The 21,979-nt window shown below is 55.1% G+C and overlaps 2 protein-coding genes and 1 long non-coding RNA gene across 4 annotated transcripts in view; 1 reads left to right on the forward strand and 2 right to left on the reverse strand.

Annotated features, from left to right (window-relative positions):
* NPTXR (neuronal pentraxin receptor) overlaps positions 1-6,563 on the reverse strand; it is a 43,236-nt gene extending 36,673 nt beyond the window's left edge. Inside the window, exon 1 of the mRNA XM_032266724.1 lies at positions 6,510-6,563. Coding sequence (XP_032122615.1) covers positions 6,510-6,563 — 54 coding nt within the window. The remainder of the gene's footprint in view (positions 1-6,509) is intronic.
* A 4,870-nt stretch (positions 6,564-11,433) lies between these two features.
* Positions 11,434-19,372, reverse strand: CBX6 (chromobox 6). 2 transcript variants are annotated; one of them, XM_032266729.1, is made up of 5 exons: positions 19,166-19,372; positions 18,946-18,989; positions 18,737-18,802; positions 18,526-18,592; positions 11,434-14,360 (listed from the first exon to the last, which is right to left on the reverse strand). In XM_032266729.1, exons 1-5 carry the CDS (start codon positions 19,232-19,234, stop codon positions 13,368-13,370), a joined length of 1,239 nt encoding a protein of 412 aa, XP_032122620.1. In that variant the 5' UTR covers positions 19,235-19,372; the 3' UTR covers positions 11,434-13,367. The 2 variants fall into 2 exon arrangements, with proteins under 2 accessions (XP_032122620.1, XP_032122621.1); XM_032266730.1 differs by having other exon boundaries at positions 11,434-14,306; positions 19,166-19,336.
* On the forward strand, positions 14,960-21,569 carry LOC116542066. The gene is made up of 3 exons (XR_004265054.1): positions 14,960-15,045; positions 17,409-17,410; positions 21,558-21,569. It is a non-coding gene; the product is annotated as an uncharacterized LOC116542066 (long non-coding RNA).
* The last annotated feature ends 410 nt before the right edge of the window (positions 21,570-21,979 follow it).

Consider the following 21,979-nt stretch of genomic DNA (forward strand, 5'->3'; position numbering starts at 1 on the left):
GAGTGCAATGGCACGATCTCAGCTCACCGCAACCTCCACCTCCCGGGCTCAGGCAATTCTCCTGCCTCAGCCTCCTGAGTAGCTGGGATTACAGGCACGCACCACCATGCCCAGCTAATTTTTTGTATTTGTAGTAGAGACGGGGTTTCACCATGTTGACCAGGATGGTCTCGATCTCTTGACCTCGTGATCCACCCGCCTCGGCCTCCCAAAGTGCTGGGATTACAGGCGTGAGCCACCGCGCCCGGCCTTTAGCTTTTTCAGTCATTCTTGGGTTTTACCTGACATTTAGCTATTTCCATAGTCTATTCTAACAGCAAAGCTTTAAACTCGATTAGAAGCTTCTCATTTCCCCCTGCTCAAGCCTGCCTTAGGCTCAAAGACGGGTATCATGGGGAAAGAGATGCAGTGGGCTTTTCCTCTAAGACTTCAGCTTGATTTCCTCCCCAACCCCTGCTAGGTATGTCTGGATCCTCCAGGGTTGGAGTGTGGGGGAGGGAGGAGAGAGAAGAGGCAGGGTAGGTCTGACCTGGCTGGTTCAGGTGTTCTCAGGAGGGTTGATGCTCTCCGATAGGCCAAGTACCTGGGAGCTGGCTTTCTCCCTGGGGGCATTTTGTAGGTTCTCCAAGACCCCCATCACTAGGCATCTCCCACCTGTAGTTCTTGCCTGGGTAGAGCCTCCTCTGGCTGGCTTGTTGCTTACAACTCTCTTTCAGCACCTGTCTTCTGGGAGGGGGATGTCTGCTTGTTCCTTCCCTGTCTGTCTCTCCCCCAACTACTGCCTCATGATCCTCTTTCCTATCTCAAAATAACCCTCAAACCAGCCACATTCTGCAAGGCTTGCACTGGGGATGTGGGAACACTCTTGCAACCCAGCCCCACAAAATGCTTGGAGTGTGGGCTGGTCCCAAAGATGCCCAGGCTCTGCCTCAGGGACATGGGGCAGATGCTCAGCCTTGTCCCTTACTTGCCTTATCTCCCAAATTCCAGTGGACATGCATCATGCATTCTGGTTCTCTGGTGTTCCCTTTGGAATGGATACTTGGGTCTCTATTGTCCTCAGCTTTAGGGGTCTGGGCTGGAGACAGACAGTAGGGCTGGAGAGAAAGAAATGGATCCGAGTGACATTTCCATGCAGGGGTCAGTTAGTCACAAGCTCTGGTGGCTGGCTGGAAAGGAATGAGTCAAAGACAAGGCCTTGGGTTCAGGCCCCATCAGGGGAAGGAAATGAGTCAGGCACTCATTAGGGGGCACATTTTGCAGTTGGGAGATTGGTTTTAAATGTGGAGTTTGAGGGCATGGCATCAAGGTGGAGTGGAGTAATTGAAATAGGAACTTTGAAGTCAAGGAGGTGGATTTTAATCTCAGCGGCACAACTTACTAATAGAGTCACCAGGAGCAAGTGACTCAGCCACTCTCTCCAGTTTCTTTGGCTGCACCATGGGAGGATTTATGCAAGAGTGAAATGCAAGTGTGTAGCTCAGAGCCTGGCTCATGGAGCGTTCAGCGGAGCTCCCTGCGATCCCAAGAGGAAGGGGGTATTACTATCTCTTCCCATTCCACACACGGGGAAACTAAGGCACAGAACAGATATGCACATATTCCCAGGGCCCTGTATAGCCATGCTGTCGAGCTCCAGTGACTGTGCCCTTAACCACCATGCTATGCACAGCAGGGTGTTGGTGTGATGGTTAAGGACGATGTGTAAATTTAAATCCTGGCTCTCCCACTCCAGAATTTCTAAGCAGGTAATCACATTTCTGAGCCTCATTTCCCTTATCTGTACAATATTGTGGGGACTGTGTTCTCTGGTGCTATGGTTAGAATAGTTGTCCCGTTTAACACTCGTGTTGAAGCTTAATCCCCAATGCAGGGGTATTGAGAAATGGGGCTCTTAAGAGATGATTGGGTCATGAGGGCTCTGCTTTCATGAATGGATTAATGGGTTACCATGGGCATGGGACTATGGCTTTATAAGAAGTGGGAGGGAGACATGAGGTAGCACTCTCAGCCCCCTCACCCTGTGATGTCCTGTGCCACCTGCAGACAACTCTGCAGAGTCCCCACCAGCAAGAAGGCCCTTACCAGACACAGCCCCCTTGACCTTGAGCTACTCAGCCTCCATAACTGTAAGAAATAAGTCCCTTTCCTTTACGAACTACCCAATATCAGGTATTCTGCTGGAAGCAATGGAAAACAGACTAGATATCTGGGTTGTGGGGATTTAATGAATCAATTAGTCCACTCTGTATATGTTAGCTATCCTGAGAGTAATTATGAATTGGAAAGGATAGAGGGACCCCCCTCTCCCACTTTACAGGAGATGATACAGAGACCCGGAGAGGGTGACTGACCAGACTCAGGTCACACAGCTGGAAGAGTCCTTCTCGCCTCAAGCTGTTACATCGGAGGAGGACATCAAGAATTACTGAGCAGATAGCTGGGAGGCCATACTGGAAGTCAGAGTTGTGGTCACATCTGGACACAGAGATCTAGAAGGTATTTCTTCTTACCCATCACCTCCTTCAATCCAAATAAGCCTGCCAAGTAGGGGGTCCTAGTCTCCTTCCCAGCTGAGGAGCACTGAGGCTTGGAGAGAAGAAGTTGCCGAGAGGCTTCAAACCAGGCCACCTGTCTCATGGACAAGGGTCTCTTTATGGTGCCTGAGTTTGAAAGGCAGGCAGATAAAGGCAGGCAGAAAAGGCAGCAGATGAGCTTCCCCGAGGGAACCAGAGATGATAAGAGCAGAAGCCTTCCATGAGAACACCGCTGCATGGAGGCCAAGCTGTGCTTGCCAGCAGGGATGGCCCAGGGACCCAGCGAGTGACGATCGTTTTAATGAGTCCCCTTGGGGGACAAGGTCCACATATGCCTTTTCCAAACTGTGTCCTGTTTGCTTGCTCATGGCTGGGAGTATCTGAGCTTGAACTGAGAACTCCTAGGGATATCCAGATCTACTCTGAAAGAGCCTGTTGCTGGCGCTGCAGTTTGAGACCCTAAGGCGTGATGGGCAGGAGAAGCTGGTGGGGGGCTTGTCCTTGTTTCATGGGACTGAGGAGCCCTGCCACCCGGCTTTGTTCTATTTCCATCAGCTTACCCTGGCTCTGCACCGATGTTTCCCAGGCCCTTGTGCTCATAAAGGCTGATTGCTGGCGGCTGTCATTTAAATGGAGGCTCGTGTCTTTGTCAAGCTCTGAGCTCACTCATCCTTTGGAAAAGACAGAAAAGCCTTTGGTACCAATTTGCTCTAATGAAGACCATATCCCGTCTAGAGGGATCAGAGGGGGACCTGTTCCCATCCAGCTTTACATTAGATTGGCCGTGCGCCCTCCGCGTGTCTACCCGCCATTAGGAATGTTCACATTCATCCTTGAATCTCATTGTCCTGAAGATTTCAGAAGGCTGGGGAGGGAGCAAGATGCAGGAGAAAGAGAGCGCTGGGTTGCTATACAGATAGATGAAGTCTGGGGTTTTAGTTATCCTTTCACTATTGATTTTATTCTGTTTTTCAATTTTTAAATCATAGTAAAATATATTAGAATAACAAAATTTACCATCTTAACCACTCTTTCTTATTTTTTAGAGTCAAAGTCTTGCTCTGTCACCCAGGCTGGAGTGCAGTGTTATGATCACCACTCACTGCAGCCTTGACCTCCCAGGGTCAAGCGATCCTCCCACCTCAGCCTCCTGAGTAGCTGGGACTACAAGCACGCACCACTATGCCATTTTAGGAAATCTTCAATGCATGTTTGAAAATAATGTGTTGAGTGCAGGATTCTGTATGTGCTGTTTGTTGTTTTGCTGTTTGCCTTTGTGGCTTGTGTGTTTTGTAATTTTGAATAGTGAGCTCGCATTTAACAAGGGTTTTATCTATGAGAATCCTGTGTGGTCTGTACTGTGGGTAGGGCCATCCACAGAGGCTTGCATTTGCTATTAGTGGCCACATACCTGTGGTGTAACCCACTCCAGGCTTTTTTCTAATATTAATTTCTATACTTGGGAGTCCTGGGACCATGTGGATAACACAAATTCAAACCTCAAATTTCAGTTAGTGAAGGTCTAGAGTTAAAATCTCTCAAGAGATAATTCTTTTTAAATTTTTCCAGCAGAGCCAGAAATGAAACAGACAACTTCTTTTCTTCTCCCTTTGTAAAAGGGTGATCTGCCGGGCATGGTGGTTTATGCCTGTAATCCTAGCACTTTGGGAGGCCGAGGTGGGTAGATCACCTGAGGTCGGGAGTTTGAAACCAGCCTGACCAACAGGGTGAAACCCTGTCTCTACTAAAAATACAAAATTAGCCGGGCATGGTGGCACATGACTGTTATCCCAGCTACTTGGGAGGCTGAGGCAGGAAAATAGCTTGAACCTGGGAGGCGGAGGTCGCAGTGAGCCGAGATCGCACCATAGTACTCCAGTCTGGCAAATAAGAGCGAAACAAGAGCAAAAAAAAAAAAAAAAGGGTGAAGGGTGATCTTTCCCCACCATTCACTTTTTCATTGAGGATATGGGTTCAGTTTTATTCTGGTGCCTTGCTTCCCTCTGTTGGCAAGGGTTCCAGGCCTCGTCTCTTATCCCTCCCTCCACAGGTATAAAATCCAAGCTCCTTGGTTACCAATATCAGCAAAAGCCACCACCTCCCACCCCCATCTCCTGCCTCCCTTTGCCACCCATCAGCCCACCCTGCGGGACAGTCAGAGAATCAGCGTCTGCTTGTCACTCTGATATTTAGCTTTTATCTTTGTTTTTGGTCTCTAGGAATTTTTTTTTTTTTTTAATCTTGGAAACTCAGTTGGGTATTTGAAATTATGTTTCTGTTTTATCCAGTCTTTTTCCTTTTTTTTTTGGATGGAGTCTCGCTCTTGTCAACAGACTTGAGTACAAACAGCACAATCTCCGCTCACCGCAACTTCCACCTCCTGGGTTCAAGTGATTCTCCAGCCTCAGCCTCTTGAGTAACTGGGATTACAGGCGCCCACCACCACACCCAGCTACTTTTTGTATTTTTAGTAGAGATGGGGTTTCACCATGTTGGCCAGGCTGCTCTTGAACTCCTGACCTCAGGTGATCCGCCTTCCTCGGCCTTAAAAGTGCTGAGATTACAGGCGTGAGCCACCACACTCGGCCTATCCAGTCTTTATAGACAGAAGGTTAGCAGGACAGAAGGATTTATCCTTTCATACCCCAGACCTGGGTTCCATTCTCTCTGCCTCTGAGTGATTTTGTAAAGCATGTGAAGCATCCCCACCCCACAACTCTCAGGTCTCGCCTCTGCACTTATCAGACGGGGTTGCTCACTCCCCAGCCTCACCTCATGGAGATAAAAGGCATGAGGTTGGGGAGGTAGAGGTGGGAGATAAGGGACTGGACATTAAACCCTGGAATTTCCAGTGGCCTCCACAGCTAAGCACCTGTGTCCCTGGTGGTGCTTCCAGGAAGGTTGGTGATCAGTCATCTCAGAGCTGAGGTGCACTCAGGGACAAAGAACCTTCAACAGATTTCTCCAGCAGTGCCTGGATGGGCAGGAGCTCGCTCTGAGCCTCAAATCCGTAAGTGAAAATCCCTCTAGGATCCTATGGCTGATTTACTCCTAACGTGTCCCAAACTGAACTTATCTTCTCTGTGAGCTGTCTCCTCCACCAGGTTCTCCATCTGAGAGCAGTGCACTCTCACTCCTGTGCCTACACCACATACCCAGGTGCTTCTTCCAAGAGGCTTTCTTACAAGCTCTCAAAGGCAGTCCCTCACCAAATCCTAAATATTCCAAACAGCCCTCCTCTCTGGCCACTTCCTGTTGTCCCCACTGCCTCAGGCCTCTTTATCCTCACCAGGTTCATTTCGAATCTCTCGCCCTGGAGTAGCCTCTGTCCCTCCTGGGCTCACAGCTTCCCTGGCTGATGCTCAGAGTGTGTGGATGTCTGGAGGCCAGGATGGGGCCACTCCCCTGCCGCTTCCTTTGTGACCCCACCGCTGTGGATCAGGTGTCCTTGAGCTTGGCCTCTGCAGGCCACCAGGCCTTTTTAAAGTCTGTACTCTCAGAAGCCAGCAGCCTGAACAAAGAAGGCACAGAATCAGCTCGCAGGCTTATTAGCTGGCTTGTGGGGGCGGTGGGGGGGACTGGGCGATTTGATTCGGCCTCTCTCACCTCCCTCTTCACTCCAGGCATGGCTTGACATGGGCCCCCAAATTTCAACTTTTCGTTTTTAAAAAGCAACCAAATAATTTTGAAAAAATAGTCATCCTCATCCCATCCCATCCCATCCCCTACTCCTTAGCTTGTCCCAGCCCTTAGCTTCACCCCAACGCTGCCCTTAGTCCCTGGGAGGAGGCCCAGGAATAGGACAAGGAAGGAGTGGGGGCCAGGCTGGGCACCCCTCCTCTCTAAGCTGAGTCAGCTCGCTCTCAGGCAATTGCTTGGTCTTACCCAGTCTTCATCACAAACTCTTTTAATTCCTCAAGAAGTTGCCACCACCTCCTCACGCATTAACCCTCAACTAATAAGGAGACTTACCTGCTTAGCAATGGTAGGACTTGTGATCAGGGACACAGTGACGAACTTTGGCATGTGCTTGCCTCACATGGGCTGCCTTGTATCCACATTCCTGAGAGCTTGGGGTTCGGGGCAAACAGATGGGTCTGGGGTGAATGCCGACTCCCCTGCTACAAGTGTGCCCCCTGGGGCAAATGAACAAGTCGATGATATCACCTCTCTGGCCTCCTCCCCATGATGTCTGCTTATAACTCATGGGCTTACTGGGCATGGGTGAGGGACATGGACTAGGGCCAGTGACGTGCTCACCAGGGCTTGGCCAATAGTAGGTGCGCTGATAATTCAGGGTTTTGAAATAGTAAGTATGGGCCGGGGATGGTGGCTCACACTTGTGATCCCAGCACTTTGGGAGGCCAAGGCGGGCAGATCACCTGAGGTTGGGAGTTCAAGACCAGCCTGGCCAACGTGGTCAAACCCTGCTTCTACTAAAAATACAAAAATTAGCCAGGCGTGGTGGTGGGTGCCCATAATCCCAGCTACTCGGGAGGCTGAGTCAGGAGAATTGCTTGAACCTGGGAGGCAGAGGTTGCAGTGAGCCGAGATCACACCACTGCATTCCAGCCTGGGGGACAAAAGCGAGACTCTGTCTCAAAAAAAAAAAAAAAAAAAAAGTATGAATGAGGGCTTTCTGGGAGCATAACACCAAAGTAGGTGCTCAAGATGACAAGGAGGTGGCCAGGTGGCCAGGTGCAGCAGTGCCACCGAGCAGGACCAGTCCTGACTTACTGGCTGGCCTCCCCTGCCCTGTCAGTGCTTCACTGTAGGTCCGTTCCCACCAGCCTGCCCAGTGGCAGCTCCTTATCCGAGACAGGGACACACTCCCGTTTGTCCCGCTGGCCCCTGGCTGGCCCGGGCCAGGCCTACTGGCAGTGTTCAGAGGCAGTTGGCTGATTGCACTGAGTCTCAGGTCTACTTCTCAGCCACTCCCAAGCCTCACTGTCCCCGTCAGTACAGGAGGAGGACTGAGCTTAGTAAGGGCAATGATCTGGGCCTACCATGTGCCAGGCACTGAGGTGTGGGCAGAGAGGAGATGAAGACTCAGCCCTGTCCTTGGGGAGAGGGATGGACAAAACTGCAGGTCAATACCGACGGAAGAGCCAGGGCAGGCCCTGGGAGGGCAGGTGGCAGTGGAGGGGCTTCCGGTAGAGAGAGGCAAAGAGGAGAGGGGTGGGGAGGTGGAGGCTGGGGAAGACTTTGCACCTCAGCCATTTGCAGATGGCACACAGGCTGTGTTGAGCTGTGGGGCTCTGGGCACTGCAGCCTGGAAATTAACCGCAGTGTCTGTCTGCATTGAATATCCCCAACACCAGGACTAGGTGTGGCAAGGAAACAGATCACATTCCTGCCTGCCCAGAGGCTGTGGTGCTGGGGCATGATCCTGAAGGCGGTGGGCTCCCTGACCCCTATGGTACTGGTGTGGAAGACACAGGGGCCAGGTACAGCCCAAGATGGAGACCGGTGGACCAGGCAGGAGCCACTGCCAAAGCAGAAGCGCTCAGGACCCCGGGGTGCAGGGCGGGGAGACACTAGAGAGGCCAGACAGGCCGTGCGCTGGTGAGGAAGGGGAGATGAGAGCACCACCTGTCCCAGGCCTGGGACACAGGCGGCCACAGGAGGCACTGGGAGCTTGCAGGTGGAATGCCAGGCACTTGGGAAAGGGACAGAAGTTTGCCTGGGGCCGCTGCTTTTGAGCCCACCCATGTGGGGAGAGGGTGCCTCATCTCATGAGAGAAGGCACGTGACACCCAGAAAACAAACCCAAAGACCACCATTCTCATGATCGGGACATGTGGTGCCAAACCGTGGGATCTAAAGGCAAAAGCAGCCCATGTCCCCATTCTGGCCTGCTCTCTCCTGGGCTCTGGGACCATGACCCTAGAGGCCCCTTCCTCTCTTCGGGTGCTATGATTCCCACTGAGGGACAGGGAGTGGTGAGACCTCCACCTTCCCCTCCTCCCCTACTAGTTATTCTCAAGGGTCCAAGAAGCAGCAGGCATCTGTTTCTCCCGCGGAGCCATGTGTGAGCTGGGGGAGTGTGGGAGATGGGAACCCGGAAGCAGGCATGTGCCGGCCCACCTCTGGCCAGTGGTGGGACAGGGCTTCCCGGTCTTCACCTGTCACTAGACGGGCACAGGCCTGCTGCTTCTGAAAAACCACAGTCACAACTGGAAGAAGAGACTGACACACCCCAACCTAGGGGCTAAGCCTCAGCTTCGGAATGTGACAATTTATTTGGGGGGTAAAAGAGGCTTTTCACCCCCCTTTCCTGGCGTTGATACAATATTGAAGAGCAGCAGAACAAACGTACAAGACAGAGTAATCGGCACAGACCCACCCCTCCCCCGGAACCACCGAATCCAGAATGGAGCCCAAACCCACACCCCCAATTAGGCATCTTCTCCATCGGGGGAGGGGCAGGGTGGACTGGGGGACCTGCCCCCCATGCCGGGGCAGCACCTCCATTTCCTGTCTCCTGCCAACCCCACTATTTTCCCATCTTTGACCACTGGAGGCAAAGTTTAGCCAGCTGGGAGCTGGATGGTTGAACCACATACAAAGGCAACAACATTTTAAAAATGAGAAAAAAGAGACAGTGCCCCTCCCCAAATATAGAGCTATATATGTATATTTTATATATATAGAATTCATTCGTGCACAATTCATTAAATGAACTTCTCAAAAATTAAAAAAAATTATAAGATACGTATTTCTTTAGGCCTTTGTGTTTTTAAATTAAAACCAACGAAAAGAAGTCTCCCTCTCCACCCAGCAGCAAGGGCAGCCTTCGCTCTGCTACCTGGCCTCCGGCAAATGGGTTCCCCCATGAGACTGTCAGTTCCCCTTTGCCTGGCTGACTTCCTGCATACAGTAGGCACTCACTACTGGAGTGCGGCACTGACTCCTCCAAAGATCACAGAGGGTGGAGGAGGGAGCCACGAAGGCCTGGTAGGGGCCATCTTTGGCCCCCACTAACCATCTTCCTATTTCTGCATCCTAGTGACTGTCAGCAAGAGATGAGTCTGGGAGACCCTCTCCTGGAGTTCTGGCCCCTAATTCTGGGCTTTCTATATGAGAGGACATGCAGATAGAGAAGAAACTAAAACCTTTCAACATCTTTTTTTCTTTAAAAGTGATTCCTCAAACCATACCAGCCCCAAAGAGGCTGCCTTGGGCAAGTGCATGGGAGCCCGAGAGTGGAACTGACCGGGTGGGGCTCCACTGTCCCATGTGGGCGAAGTGCAAAAAAAAAAAAAAAAAAGAAAAAGAAAAAAACCACCACAAACCAAAACAAAATGACACAGCAAAGTGGGGGGTATGTCCTCTTGGGTCCCCAGAGGCCAGAGAGGCTGGTAGCAGCCCAGTCCCCTGGCCAACCCAGCTCCCTTTTGGGGCTGACCCTCCAGCCTTGGGTGGGTGCACTGGCCTGGCTCTCCTCCAGGACCTCCTGGCTCAGGGGCTCGCTGCCAGTCTGGTGCTGGCCCCAGGGCCTGTGCCCCGCCTTTTAAAGGGCTTTTCCCCAAAGACCAAAGAAAGCATCCTGGACCCCGTCCCTGCCGCGTTCCTCCAGTGAAGCAGCTGGGCTTCTCCGAACCATTTCCACCTCTTTGTAAAGGGGCCATCCCCCCACCTCTGCCTACCTCACGCTGAAGTTGGGGACTTGATCATCACCTCTTCCCAGATCATAGGAAGGATGAGGCTCATTTTGACCTTGACCCCTTTGCAGGGTGAGAACAAAGAGGGGTTGTGGGCAGCTAGGGGTCCTGGTACCAGCAACCTTGACCCACTCCTGGTACTCAGCGGCTGCTCTGACATCAGCAGCGCTTTGTGAAGAGGCCTTGATGCCTAATACACCCATTTCACAGAGGGCAAACTAAAGGTCAGAGCGGGGCCGAGCCAGGGATGGGTCCCAACTTCCCAGCTGAAACCAGACACACTAGACCTCACCTGTTTCCTCTGATACTTGGGTGGGGAGGGGGTGCACTTAAGGGGAGATGACGGATGCCCCAACCATTATTGAACATGGGAGGAGATCAGGCTTTGGGGGTTATTTCACATATAAAAATAAAGCAAACCAGATTGCAACTTCTGCTTGGTAATTAGGCAAATGGAAAGCAGCAAGGGTGGAGGAGGGGCCCATGGAGGCCGATCCGTGCAAGTGTGTGGGGGCAGGGGTACTGGAGAGGGTGGGAAGGAGGCCTCCGCTCATCCTTGGTCCCATCCACTTGGACCCCCAGGGGCACTCAAGGCAGTGTGCCTGATGCCTCTTCACACACCAAGGCTGGGCTCGGGTTGCTCTGCTTGGAGCTCAGGCCAGCAGAAGCAGACCACCTGCAGCAAGGGACATTAATTCCCTCCCCCAGCCACCCCTAGGGCCCAGCTTCTTGACTCCGGAAGCCTGCATCTCCTTTCAGGCCAGGGAGGCTCGAAGGGGTTGGGGGCTTTAGGGTGACAGGGAGGGAGGTGTCCCCCATAGGGTGGTGGTGGTAGGGGCCAGATGGCCCATTGACTGGCAAAGGAACAGAAGGGAGCAAGAAACCAAACTGCTCACTCACCAGCCTCCTGGAGAAAATCACCAGTGACAACCCCACCTCCCAAACCTCAGTGTGCCGGGACCCGAAGCTCGGGCTACCTCCCCAGGGTCCCGCTGTTGCCTTTCCCTTTGAGCGAGCACGGGTATGGAGATCTGGGTTCAGGCCCTCTCCACAGTGCCTGCGACGCTGGGGGTGCTGCCAGCTGGTCCCAGGCCTCCTCCCCACCCTGACATTGCCACCTCACCTGTGCAATCACTGCGTTACTATTTTTTCTTTAAATATCTCTTTCTTCCCCCCACCCCCCCATAGGAACCCCACAATATTTTTTTCTATTTCTTTTTTTTCCTCTTTTTTTGTTTTTTTTTTTGCAAAACTAATTCTTTCACTTTCCTGTCATAAAATCACCTCTGAAAACACAACTTCTTTACAAAAAAAGTCACGAATGACACAAACTCTCAGGAAAACACATTTCTATGGTCTCTGGAAACACCTGTAACTGGCACCCCGGTGGTCGCTCACCTGGGGGAGGGTGTCAGGGGGAAATCACCTCCAAGGACAGAGGAGAAATGCCAGCCCTTATTTGAGGAGAAAGCCAATTGGCACTTGGACGGCCACAAAGCCAACACACAGGGCAGGGTAGGGAGGGGCCGAGGAGTACCAGCCCCCGCCCTGACCCTGCAAGGGTCCCCGTTCTACATCCTGGGGAGGGGAGGGCTAGGGCCACGCTGTGGCCTGGGCATGGAGATTGGGAAGGAAGGCGGCCTCCCCATTCTTAGGACCAAAGGCGCTCGTGTTCTGATCGGCCTCCTGCCAACGTGCTTCTGAGGGAGGGGCCCATGGCTGCACAGCCAGGAAGCCAGCTTCAGCCACGCCCGGAACATGCCACCCATGCACAGTGGAGACCCGGGAAGTGGCCCTGGGCTGGCCAGCAGGGCTTCTGATCCCAATCCTGGGACCAACACCCTCATTCTCCTGGAGAAAGCGGCCCCTCTGGTCTCTCGTCTTTGCCTGCCTGCCCTCCCAGGGCCCAGCCTAAGGCTGGGGCTGTGGCCTCTGCCACTGGCATGGGTGCCTTGGCTCCCTGGCAGCAGAGGGAAATGGAAGCTCCCAGGGCACTAGAGGCTCCTTTGCTTCGTCCAGGCTGGGCTGTGAGAAAGCCTCAGTGGTCAGAAGCAAAAGAAGGGCTGGGAGAAGCCGGGAGGCCCTGGGGGAATGGCTTCGTCGGCATCCACCCCTAACCCCAGGAGGAAGGGTCTCCCTCTCTATCTCAGTCCCCACCAAGCCATGAAGGCCCGACAGGTTGGGCTGACCACCCCAAGGAGGGGGACAGGGGGGCATGGCGCCCTCAGCACTCCAGGCCAGGAGGGGAGGCAAACCTCCAGACTCGAGCCTGGTCCCCAGGCCCACTGAGGCAAGGGAAGGTCCAGGCCTTCAATGCCCCTGTTCAAAAGAACTGTAAAGGGTGCCACCCAGACAGCCTGGGGCCTAGTACCCAATGCACGTATGAACCCATGGACAAACACACCAAGTGGGGCGGACGCACATGCACAATAGGAATTTTCCACGGCAGGTTCTCTAGCACCTTTGGTCAAGAACTGAAGGGGCCTTTAGATGCTGGGAGGCTGTGGCCAGGTGCATCCTCTGCCAGTTCCTCCCACCGTTGAGCCAGTTAGGAAGGACACAGGGCTGGGGCAGGGCATAGGGGGTCTGCTTGGGTCTCATCCAGAATCAAGCAGTGAAGACCCCGCCCTGGCCCAACTTCTGATGCCCTGGCTGATGTGGAGGGAGGGGCCGAGTCTGGCCTCATCCTCGGCCTCTGTCTGGGGTTTTGCCAAACAGGCGGGAAGTCCCCCCTCCTGCCTCCGCATCTGCAGGAAGGAAAGGGACTGTGCCCACCCTCAGTGGGGGTCTCCTAAGGGCCCCACAGCTGCCAGGTTAGCACCGAGAAATCAGACGCGGCACAGGAGAGCAGAAAGCAAGCTAGAGAGACAGGCGGGATGTGGAAGGGGCAGGGGAACTTTAGGTTCTGGGGCTTTCCAGAAACCACCCAGTGGGCCCCACCATGCATGGGTAGGGAGTGTGCCCTTCCCCTGCCCCATTCCAGGGTGGCCCCTGTCCCCCGGCCTTCTGGGACCCCCAACTGCCCAGCCCCATCCCTGGGTCAACACTGAGCCATTTGAAACAAGCAAAGCACAGGGAGAGAGGGCTGGGGGCAAGGGCGGGGTGAGAGCAAGAGTATGACTTCGGGCAGGAGGGCCCCCCAAACCCCCTCCTTGGTGGAGCCCCCTCACTTGCTCGCCCCACTGCCGCCACCACCCCCAGCTGTGCCTGCGACCCCAGCAGCCACCTTCTCGAAATCCTCAGGGTTGCAGAATTCCTTGATCGTGACCGTCAGGAGGTTGCTGGTGACATCGGTGACGACCACATTGGAGCAGGGTGACATCTCGGGGCGCCAGTCCCCAGCCTCGGGCTCGGAGGAGGCACTGGCGGGCTCAGGGGCCGTGGGCAGCGCCGGGCCGGCAGCGGCAGGGACATCTGGCTGCGCCCGCTTGCTGGTGGCTGCCGACTCCGGAGGGAGGGACAGGTCGAGCACCTCTGGCTCGCGCCAGCCAGGGGCAGATGGGCTCACGTTCTCAGGGAGGAGCTTGGGGGGCGTGTCGTCAGGGTCAGAGGACTGCTGTGCGGGCGAGGGGCAGCCGGAGGATCCCGAGCTGCGGGCGTCGTAGGGGGCGGCGGGGGCGGCCAGGAGCAGCCCGGGGCCAGGGGCGGAGGCGTCGGCCTTGCCGGCGGGCGGGGCAGCCAGGGGGGCGGACGGGGGCTTGTACAGAGCAAAGGCTCCGAACTTCATGTGGCGGATCTGGGTGCGCAGAACGCTCTCGCTGAACTTCTTGCTTTTGCCGATGACGCGGTTCCGCGAGGGGACTTTGGGGCGGGCTAGCGCCCCGGCACCCTGCCCGGCGCCCCCGCCGCCCGCACCCTTGTCGATCACCTTCAGGTTCAGGATGATGCGGTTCCGCTTGGGCTCCCGCGGCTTCACCTTGCGGTTGATGATGCGCACCGTCTCCGAAAAGGGTGAGATGGGTGGGCGCAGGCCAGGGCTGCCCCCCTGCGGGTCCGGGCGGGGCAGGGGACGGCGGGACATGCGGTGGCAGCGGCGGATGTCCTTCTTGAGCCGGTGCACGGCTGCACTGGAGTGCAGCTTGGGCGAGGAGGCACTGGCGCTCGGCTTGACAGAGAAATGCACATCACTGATGCGGAGGGCCTCGGCCTGGGCCCGCGCCTGCAGGCAGAGGGAGGGGTGGGTGGGACCTCAGGGCTGCCCACTGACCTCCCCTGGATACCCTGCGCCAGCGCTAAGTAGAGGCTCTCAGCTAATGATCCCCAGGGCACTTAAGAGAAGCCCTGGTGGAAACAGAGGTTCAGAGATGAAGCAATTTGCCTCTGACTCTAAGGTCAGAGTCAGGACACCCTCGCCCAGGCCGAACTCCAAAACTCAGTGTTTTTCTATGACCCACTACCTATTCTAGCTCCACAGAGGGCCCTGGGCCACTCCATGGCTGCTGGTACTGATGCTCCCGTGCTGACGACTGGGACACAGCATGGAGAGGGCAGACCTTTGCTCAGAAACCTGCTGAGCCACCTTGTCCACAGTGCCCGGTACTCTCTCGCCTTTGAGCAGGCTGACCTCCAGCTCCAGCCTGCCTCCCCAGCTGGCCAGCACCTCTGGCCAGCCTCTCAGCCACTGTACTTCCCTGGGTGGGTCTCATTTACTTGTCTGTCCAGCGCTTGGCTCAGAGTAACTGGTGCCAATGCATCCCAAAGCCTGGGTTGGAATCCAGCCTAGTCAGACATGAGTTTGGTGGGAAAAGGGCTAGAGATGGGACCAGGCACTCCCTATTCTTTGTGCCAAGATGGTCTGGGGCAGGATGGTGGCACAGAGAAGGTTATGGGCAGCCAGGCATACTGTCCCAGGCTCCTAGGCCCAACTGTCCTTTCAGGCATGAAATCTCTCGAAAGCTGCTGGGCTCTCAAGAGACCCCAGGTTCCAGTACAACCCACCTGCTGTCAGATGCCACCAAATGGAGAGGGGGTAAGGGACTCATATGGTGATGTAAGCCGTCTACATGGCCAGTCCTTCCTTTACTAAGGAAGGTGCTAAAGCACCAGGCACCAGCTGCTTGGGGTTACAGCTGCACACACACAGAGTTGGGTTTAGATCCAACTCTCCCCTGGGGAGCTGCCCTATTACAGGGAGGATGGCCGGCAGCAAGAACATGAAGTAATTTGCTGCAGTGAATGAACTGCAGAGCCCAGAGAAGCACAGACCCCAGGCCTGGAGAACGAAACATCGAAGCCTGGCCCTGACACGTAAGTAGGAGAAAATCCTGGTCCTTACAGGGCCCTGACTGCAATCCAGACAGTTCCAGAGGCTGAGGTAGCTGGCTAAGACAGAGACAGAGCATGGAGGTAGAGAGTCCTGTGGGCAACGTCCCAGTGGTGTGAGAAGATGCCAAGGAGTCGGGACTGAAAGCAAGGGCTGGGGACAGAGGCTGGGATGTGTATGGGGTGGTGCCACAAGGGGTGTGGGTTTTGCAGCTACCCTGGCTCCTACTGTGGCAGGGAGGCTTGTTAGGGGATGGCTGCCCTCAATCCAGGTGGGAGATGGTGGGGACCAAGGAGAAGACCACATCCCCATGGTTGGTCTGTGAGGTCCTTGACGGTGGGATCTGTTTTGAGGTCTCTCTACTTTACTCCCCACAGCACCAGATGCTTAACCAGTACCTGAAGGTAGTCCACATGCCCCTCAGACAAGACTAGATTACATTTGACCACAACTCCCAGGAGAGGTGTTCGCTGGGTAAGCAAGGATGTCTTCATTCAGAACATGGCCTTCATCCCCATGGGAGAAGGGACTGTGACTCCACGTGGTCCTCCCAGCACAGCCTGGGGCCTCCAGGGGCTGCTTGGTTATCAGTCCCTTCCGACACTAGGTGGCAGTACATGAAGCCAGACCTGCCCATGCCAATGCTGCCGCTGAGCTCCCAGGGACTGGGCCCCCAGACCCTTCCCACACAAAGGCAGGGAAAAGCCCATGCTTTTTTGGCATGGTAAGCAGGACATTCTGCAAGGTGCACCCTACAGGAGCTTAGGGGACCCCCACACTTTGTGACTCTCAGGAGGTTAGGATTTACTCCTTCTGCATACTGCCTGAGCTTCCTGACTTCTGCAATTATGCTTCCAAGAGTCCGGCGGTGACAGACAGTCCCAGGGGGAGGGGCAAACGGCAGGCCCAGAAAGCAAACCTGGCTTAGTGCGTCTCCTTTCTCTATGTGCACGACCATCACAGGGCCTGCCATGGCACTCCTGTGATGATCAGAGAGTACGTGGCACCCACTCAGCACAGTGCCTGGTACACAGCAAATAACTGAACGGACCTACCCATGGGTGGTGGGCTGATAAGCAGTGATCTTTTTCCAATGTATGCTTTGCCTACATGGACATCCCTTACTTTATACTTTCTATATATGCATATATTTTAAAAGGGTTCACCCTTCCTCTTCCTCCCGACATGGAGAACTCTTTGAAAGTGGGACCTAGGTCCTAGGTCGGCCTGGTGAATTAAAAATAACTGTAGCCAACATGTTTCTTGCACTCTGACCAGGTGACAGGCACAGCTCTGGGGGCTTGGCATGCACTGTGGAAGCTGTGAAGGTTCAAGCACCTGGACTCCACCATGGCCTCTCTCCATGTCTGTGGGCAAGTTACTGAACACCTCAGGCCTTTTTCCCCATGCGTAAAACGGAGGATGGAAGCTATCTTGTGGGCTCCTGTTCACTTCAGAGTAGCTCCTGGCAGAAAGCGCTGAGTGTAATTTGCTGACTCTGCCATAGTGCCTCTCAGGGAGTCGCAGAGCAATGGGTTTGGCCCAAGCTAATCTCCACAGCCCCTTGCAAATATCCACATCACTCTCAGGCTACCTGTTTCTTAGGGTCCAGATAAAAATGTCCCTCCTTCCATCTGCGTCTCCATTCCCTGCCACACCAACCCTGCAGCTTTCCTAGTTTCCTCTGTGTGTCTGTCTCACCCTGACATGGACTCTTCAAGGCACAAGATGAAGAAAAGGAGACAGGATGAGGCCAGGAAGTTGGACCTCAGGTATGTCACTTTCCCTTCCTAGGCCTTGATTTTTTTATCTGTGAAATGGACATAATGCTCCCTACTTCTTGGAGCTGTTGAGAGAATTAAAGAAGATAATCCATGTAGGGGGCTCAGCACTGTATTACGCCCACAGCCAGCTCAGGAACGAAAAGAACTATTAAGAAAAAAGGCGTTTTGTCTATCAATGCTCGTGGTCATACTCGCTTCGCCGCTAGAGGGTGCCCCAGCTGCACTAAGAGGCTGTCACACAGCTCATCAGGCTTCCAGCTGCTCCGCCCATCCCTCCCCAGGAGAAGCATCAGGGTTAAGGTTACTCCCTGGATCCCCCTAGGATGTGCGTCGCTTGGGGATGGGGGTTATAAAAATACGGAATTCTGGAAACCAACATTTCTTTCACTTCTGCTTCTCTTCTCTGAAAAGGAGTCCTCCCACAAAGTCATCAGCTGTCGGGTGGGAGGGGGCCTGAGGTATCCGTAGCACTACAGGGAGACAGGTGGCCCAGTGAGTCCCACTTGCAGCCTTGCCTGTCACCTGGGGTCATCTTGCCCTTCCTTTCCCAGACTCTGTTTTTCCTTGTCAAAATAAATAAAAACCCAAATCCTCCAAGATGGCTTCCTCTGGAAGTTCTTCCCTCCCTAGCGGAGGCTAATATGCTATGCTCTCACTCCCACACCCCCATCCTCCAGAAATGGCTGGGCTGGCAGTGGGGGGAAACTGAGGCTCAGAGTCCTAAAGTTAGTGGCCCAGCCTGGGCTATAAAGTGAAGTGATTTGAGGTCAAATTCAAGTTGGATCTCCGAGAAAGGAGGGGAGCCAGGCAGAACAAATCCTGAAAGACAGGGACTGGGGAAAGCTAGGGGCAGGGAGGCCGGCAGTCCCCCAAGTCCTCTCCCTGTGCCCTGCCCAGAAGTGGGACCCCACTCACTCTCCCCCTGGGTCCCAACTCCCAGCACAGACCTAACAGCTCAAACCAACGCCCCCTTCCCACGCCATCACCCACCTGCCTCAGCCACCCCTTCCTGGAGCCCTACAGGCACTCCCAGACCTTGCTTTCAAGAGGGAGGATTATCCCCAGTCTCAGAACCCTCTTTTTAAAGCTGAAGCTGGTTGAGGCCTGCCATCAGGGGTTTCTCGGGGGGCTCACAACCACCCCCTGCCCAGCTGGGGCCCCTCTGGAAAGGCCCGCCCGCTTGGGCGGCAACCGATCTGTCCCTCCCTTCCAGGCCCCGTGCTGTGCCTGGGCTGGGGGCCCGAGAGGGGGATGCTGCTGGGGCTGGGCCAGGTTACCTTCAGGAGGAAAGTTTTGGGTTTAGGTCCCCTCTTCTTGGGTCCATACAGCTCACGCTCCCTCTCCCTGTGGCCGAAAAACACGAGAGGTTAAAAAGAGCCCCTTCCCGGGCCCCATTCGCGCTGCCCTCCCCGGCTCTCCCGCTTCCCCGTGCGGCGCCCCAGCCGAGCCTCGGCCCCGCCGCCCCTGCCAGCTTCCCCAACAACTCACTTTTGCTCGAAGGCTGCAATGAGCCGCGAGTCCAGGATGTTCTCCTCGGGCTCCCAAGTGCTGTACCTGCCGAGTCACACACGCACAAAATCAGGATGAAGACCAGAGAGGGACAGCACGCGGCGAGAGCAAGCGCGCGCACCCCCACCCCAGGCCCCGGTGCCCGCTGCCTCCCCTCCCGCGACGCCCCCAGACCCCGCGACACTCACTTGATCGCCCACCCCTTCCATTTCACCAGGTACTCGATGCGTCCCTGAAAAACAGAGAGGAGAAAAAGGGGGGTGGGGGTGGGGAGGATGCGGGGACGCGAGGAGGCGGCGGCGCGGGGCTGGGCGAGGGAGCGGGGCTAGCGGGACCGCTTCGCCCCGAGGGCCCCCGGCCCCGGCCCCGGCTGCGGACAGCGGCGGCCCGCCCCGGGCGGCGGCTCACCTTTCGGATCCGCCGTTTGATGATGGATTCGGCCGCGAAGACCCGCTCGCCCACTGCAGACAGCTCCATCTTGCTCAGCGGCACCCACAGCCCATAATACTCCCTGCGCCCGCGGCCGGTGCGGCACCGCTCGCGCACGCGCCGCAGCGCCCAGGCCCCGGCGGGCGGGCGCGCGGCGGGGCGCGCGCTCGCGTTCCAGCTGCGGGCCGTCACGTGACCCTCGCGGCCGGCGCGCGGTTGCCAGGACCTCCCCCTCCCCCGGGGCGGTTGCCAGGGAAAGTCGGCGCTCGCGGGGCGGGGGCGCGCGCTGGCTCTTAAAGGGGCCGCGCCGGGGGCGGGAGCCGCGGCTGGCAGAGCGGGTGGGTGCCCGGCTAGTGGGCGCGCTGCGGCCTTACGCTTATCACTCTCCCATCTTGCGGGCGCCGGGTCGCTGACACCCACTCCTCGCCTCTTAATCCCCACGCGAGTGTCGCCAGCCCCGGGCGGGAAGGGCGGTGGAGCCCGAGTCTCTCCGCCGCCGCGCGTCTCCCGCAGCAGCCTGCGAAGAGTTAAATATGATGCAGCAGAAATGCAGTTGCTGTTGCCTTGCCAGCCTTGCGGGAATATCTTTAAAACATCGCCCCCCGTCCATTATTTATGTATTCGTGGGAGTGTGGTTTTGTAACCAGTTCGAAAGAGTTAAAACAAAAACGCCACCGCGGAAAAGGGGTGTTCGGCCAATGGGGCCGAGGGAGGCCGGGGTGACCTTGGGCATCCGTCTGCGGCCGGGGTCCTCGGGCGGCACCTGCCCTCGCCCAGGAGACCGGGGAGGACTCGGCGGGGCCGCGGTGGCCGTGGGGGAGGGACAGGGACCGCGGGCAGGAGCAGGCTCCCGGCTCCCCACCTCGGGCCCACGGCGGGTCATCATCTGGTCATTCGGCGCAAGCCGCCTTCGCGGACCTCTCTGTGTTTTCCGAGTCCCAGCAGCCCCTCCCGGGCCGCCGACCCGGCCGCGTCCCTCTCCCGGCCCGCAGCTCCTCGAAGCTTCCGCCATTGCTCTGGGGACCCCAGCTTCCTAGTTGGGGAGGGGCGCGGCATCCAGCCGGGGCTGCCCAGGAATGGACACACACAAAATAGCCCTGCCACCTAAAACGCTCCTTTTTTAAAATGTTGAAATTACTTGAACTTTATTTCGCGTTATGCTGGTAGTCTTGTTCTTTGTAAAACCATTTTAAAAATACAGATAAAAAAGCAACTGTCCGTAACCCCCATAAAACCATTGTTAACCTCTCCACCAGTCTTCCGGCCTCTGCTCTATGCCTACATGAACTCACCTACACCTGTATACGTATGGATAGGTACACGTATATGTATATGTCTACGTATGTATACACACATACATTGTAGGTTTAATTTTTTAACAAAATGGGATCATGCTATTCACAGTATTCTGGAATCTGCTTTTCTCCCTTAATGCTATAAAGTGGACATCTTTCGATGTAATTAAATACAGATGTCTCCATCCTTTCAGTGACCACCTTGGGGCTGAGACAGGGTGAGGACTAATGGGGAAGTGGAAGAATCAGGGTTGTGTCTTGCGAACATCACTGGTTCATTAGGAAAGGTTTTTAGGTTTCTGTGCTTCCATGCTAATTCTTGGGTTCCAAATCCACCATACCAAAATGTTAGTCTTTTCATCCCTGCAGATTTGTCCAATCATTACCTTGAGAGAAATCCCTCTCCTCACTTAAAATCATGTGTTCCAGGGAAACAGCTATTTGCTGGCCAGCCCAAGGTGAGCTGCTGCCTTCCTGGGAGACATGGGTGGTGGTGGATGGGCAGGTGAGTGGAGTGGGTATGAGACAGAGAAAGAGAGAGAGAGAAAAAAAAAAGAGTGTGCGTTCAGGCTGAGGGAGACAGGACCGGGATGAAGCAGGTGTGTCCATTTGTTGATTCATCAAGCAGTGTGTGAGCCCTTGTGAAGCCCCAGGCTTTGTGTTAAACCATCAGGAAACAAAGGTGCTCCTGGCTGAGGAGCTTTCAGTGGGCTGAGAAAGGCATCTGTCGCACAGTATGACTAATGCTAGAATAAAGGTGTAGGAGTTTCTCGTTGCTGCTGTCACAAATTAACACAAGATCAGTGCCTTAAAATGACTCAAATTTGTTATCCGATGACTCTGGAGGCGGGAAGTCCCAAATCAGTGTTAACTGGGCCAAAGTGAAGGTGTCCTCAGGGCTGGTCCCTTTTGGAGGGTCCCGGAGAGTATCCATTCCATGCCTTACCCAGTTTCTAAATGTTGCTGGCATTTCTTGGCTCATGGCTTCATCATTCAAATCGAAGCTTCTGTGATCACTTCCTGCCTCCTTCTTTTTTGTTTTTGTTTTTGACTTGGAGTCTCACTCTGTTGTCCAGGCTGGAGTGCAGTGGCGCGATCTCCGCTCACTGCAACCTCTGCCTCCTGGATTCAAACAAACAATTCCTGCCTCAGCCTCCCGAATACCTGGGATTACTGGCATGCACCACCGTATCTGGCTAATTTTTGTATTTAGTAGAGATGGGAGTTTCACTCTGTTGGCCAGGCTGCTCTGGAATCCTGACCTCAAGTGATCTGCCCTCCTCAGCCTCCCAAAGTGCTGAGATTACAGGCATGAGCCAATGCACCTGGCCTCTGCCGCCTTTCATAAGGACTCCTGTGATTACGTTGGGTCTGCCCAAATAACTGAGAATGACCTCTCCATCTCAACCTCCTTATCTTAATCAGATCTGCAATGTCATCAGATCTTACATCTGGAATGTAAGGTATCCTATCCACAGGTTCTGGGGGTTAAGACATG

This window comes from Sapajus apella, unplaced genomic scaffold, assembly GCF_009761245.1.
Source record: "Sapajus apella isolate SASKATOON/1434 unplaced genomic scaffold, GSC_monkey_1.0 scaffold160, whole genome shotgun sequence".
NCBI classification, from domain to species: domain Eukaryota; kingdom Metazoa; phylum Chordata; class Mammalia; order Primates; family Cebidae; genus Sapajus; species Sapajus apella.

Coding starts and splice junctions, on each gene's coding strand:
- CBX6 (XM_032266729.1), bottom strand. CDS start 19,234: ATGGAGCTGTCTGCAGTGGGCGAGCGGGTCTTCGCGGCCGAATCCATC. Junction 18,593..18,736: donor ATTGCAGCCTTCGAGCAAAA/GTGAGTTGTTGG, acceptor TTTCGGCCACAG/GGAGAGGGAGCGTGAGCTGT. Junction 14,361..18,525: donor CCAAAACTTTCCTCCTGAAG/GTAACCTGGCCC, acceptor CTCTGCCTGCAG/GCGCGGGCCCAGGCCGAGGC.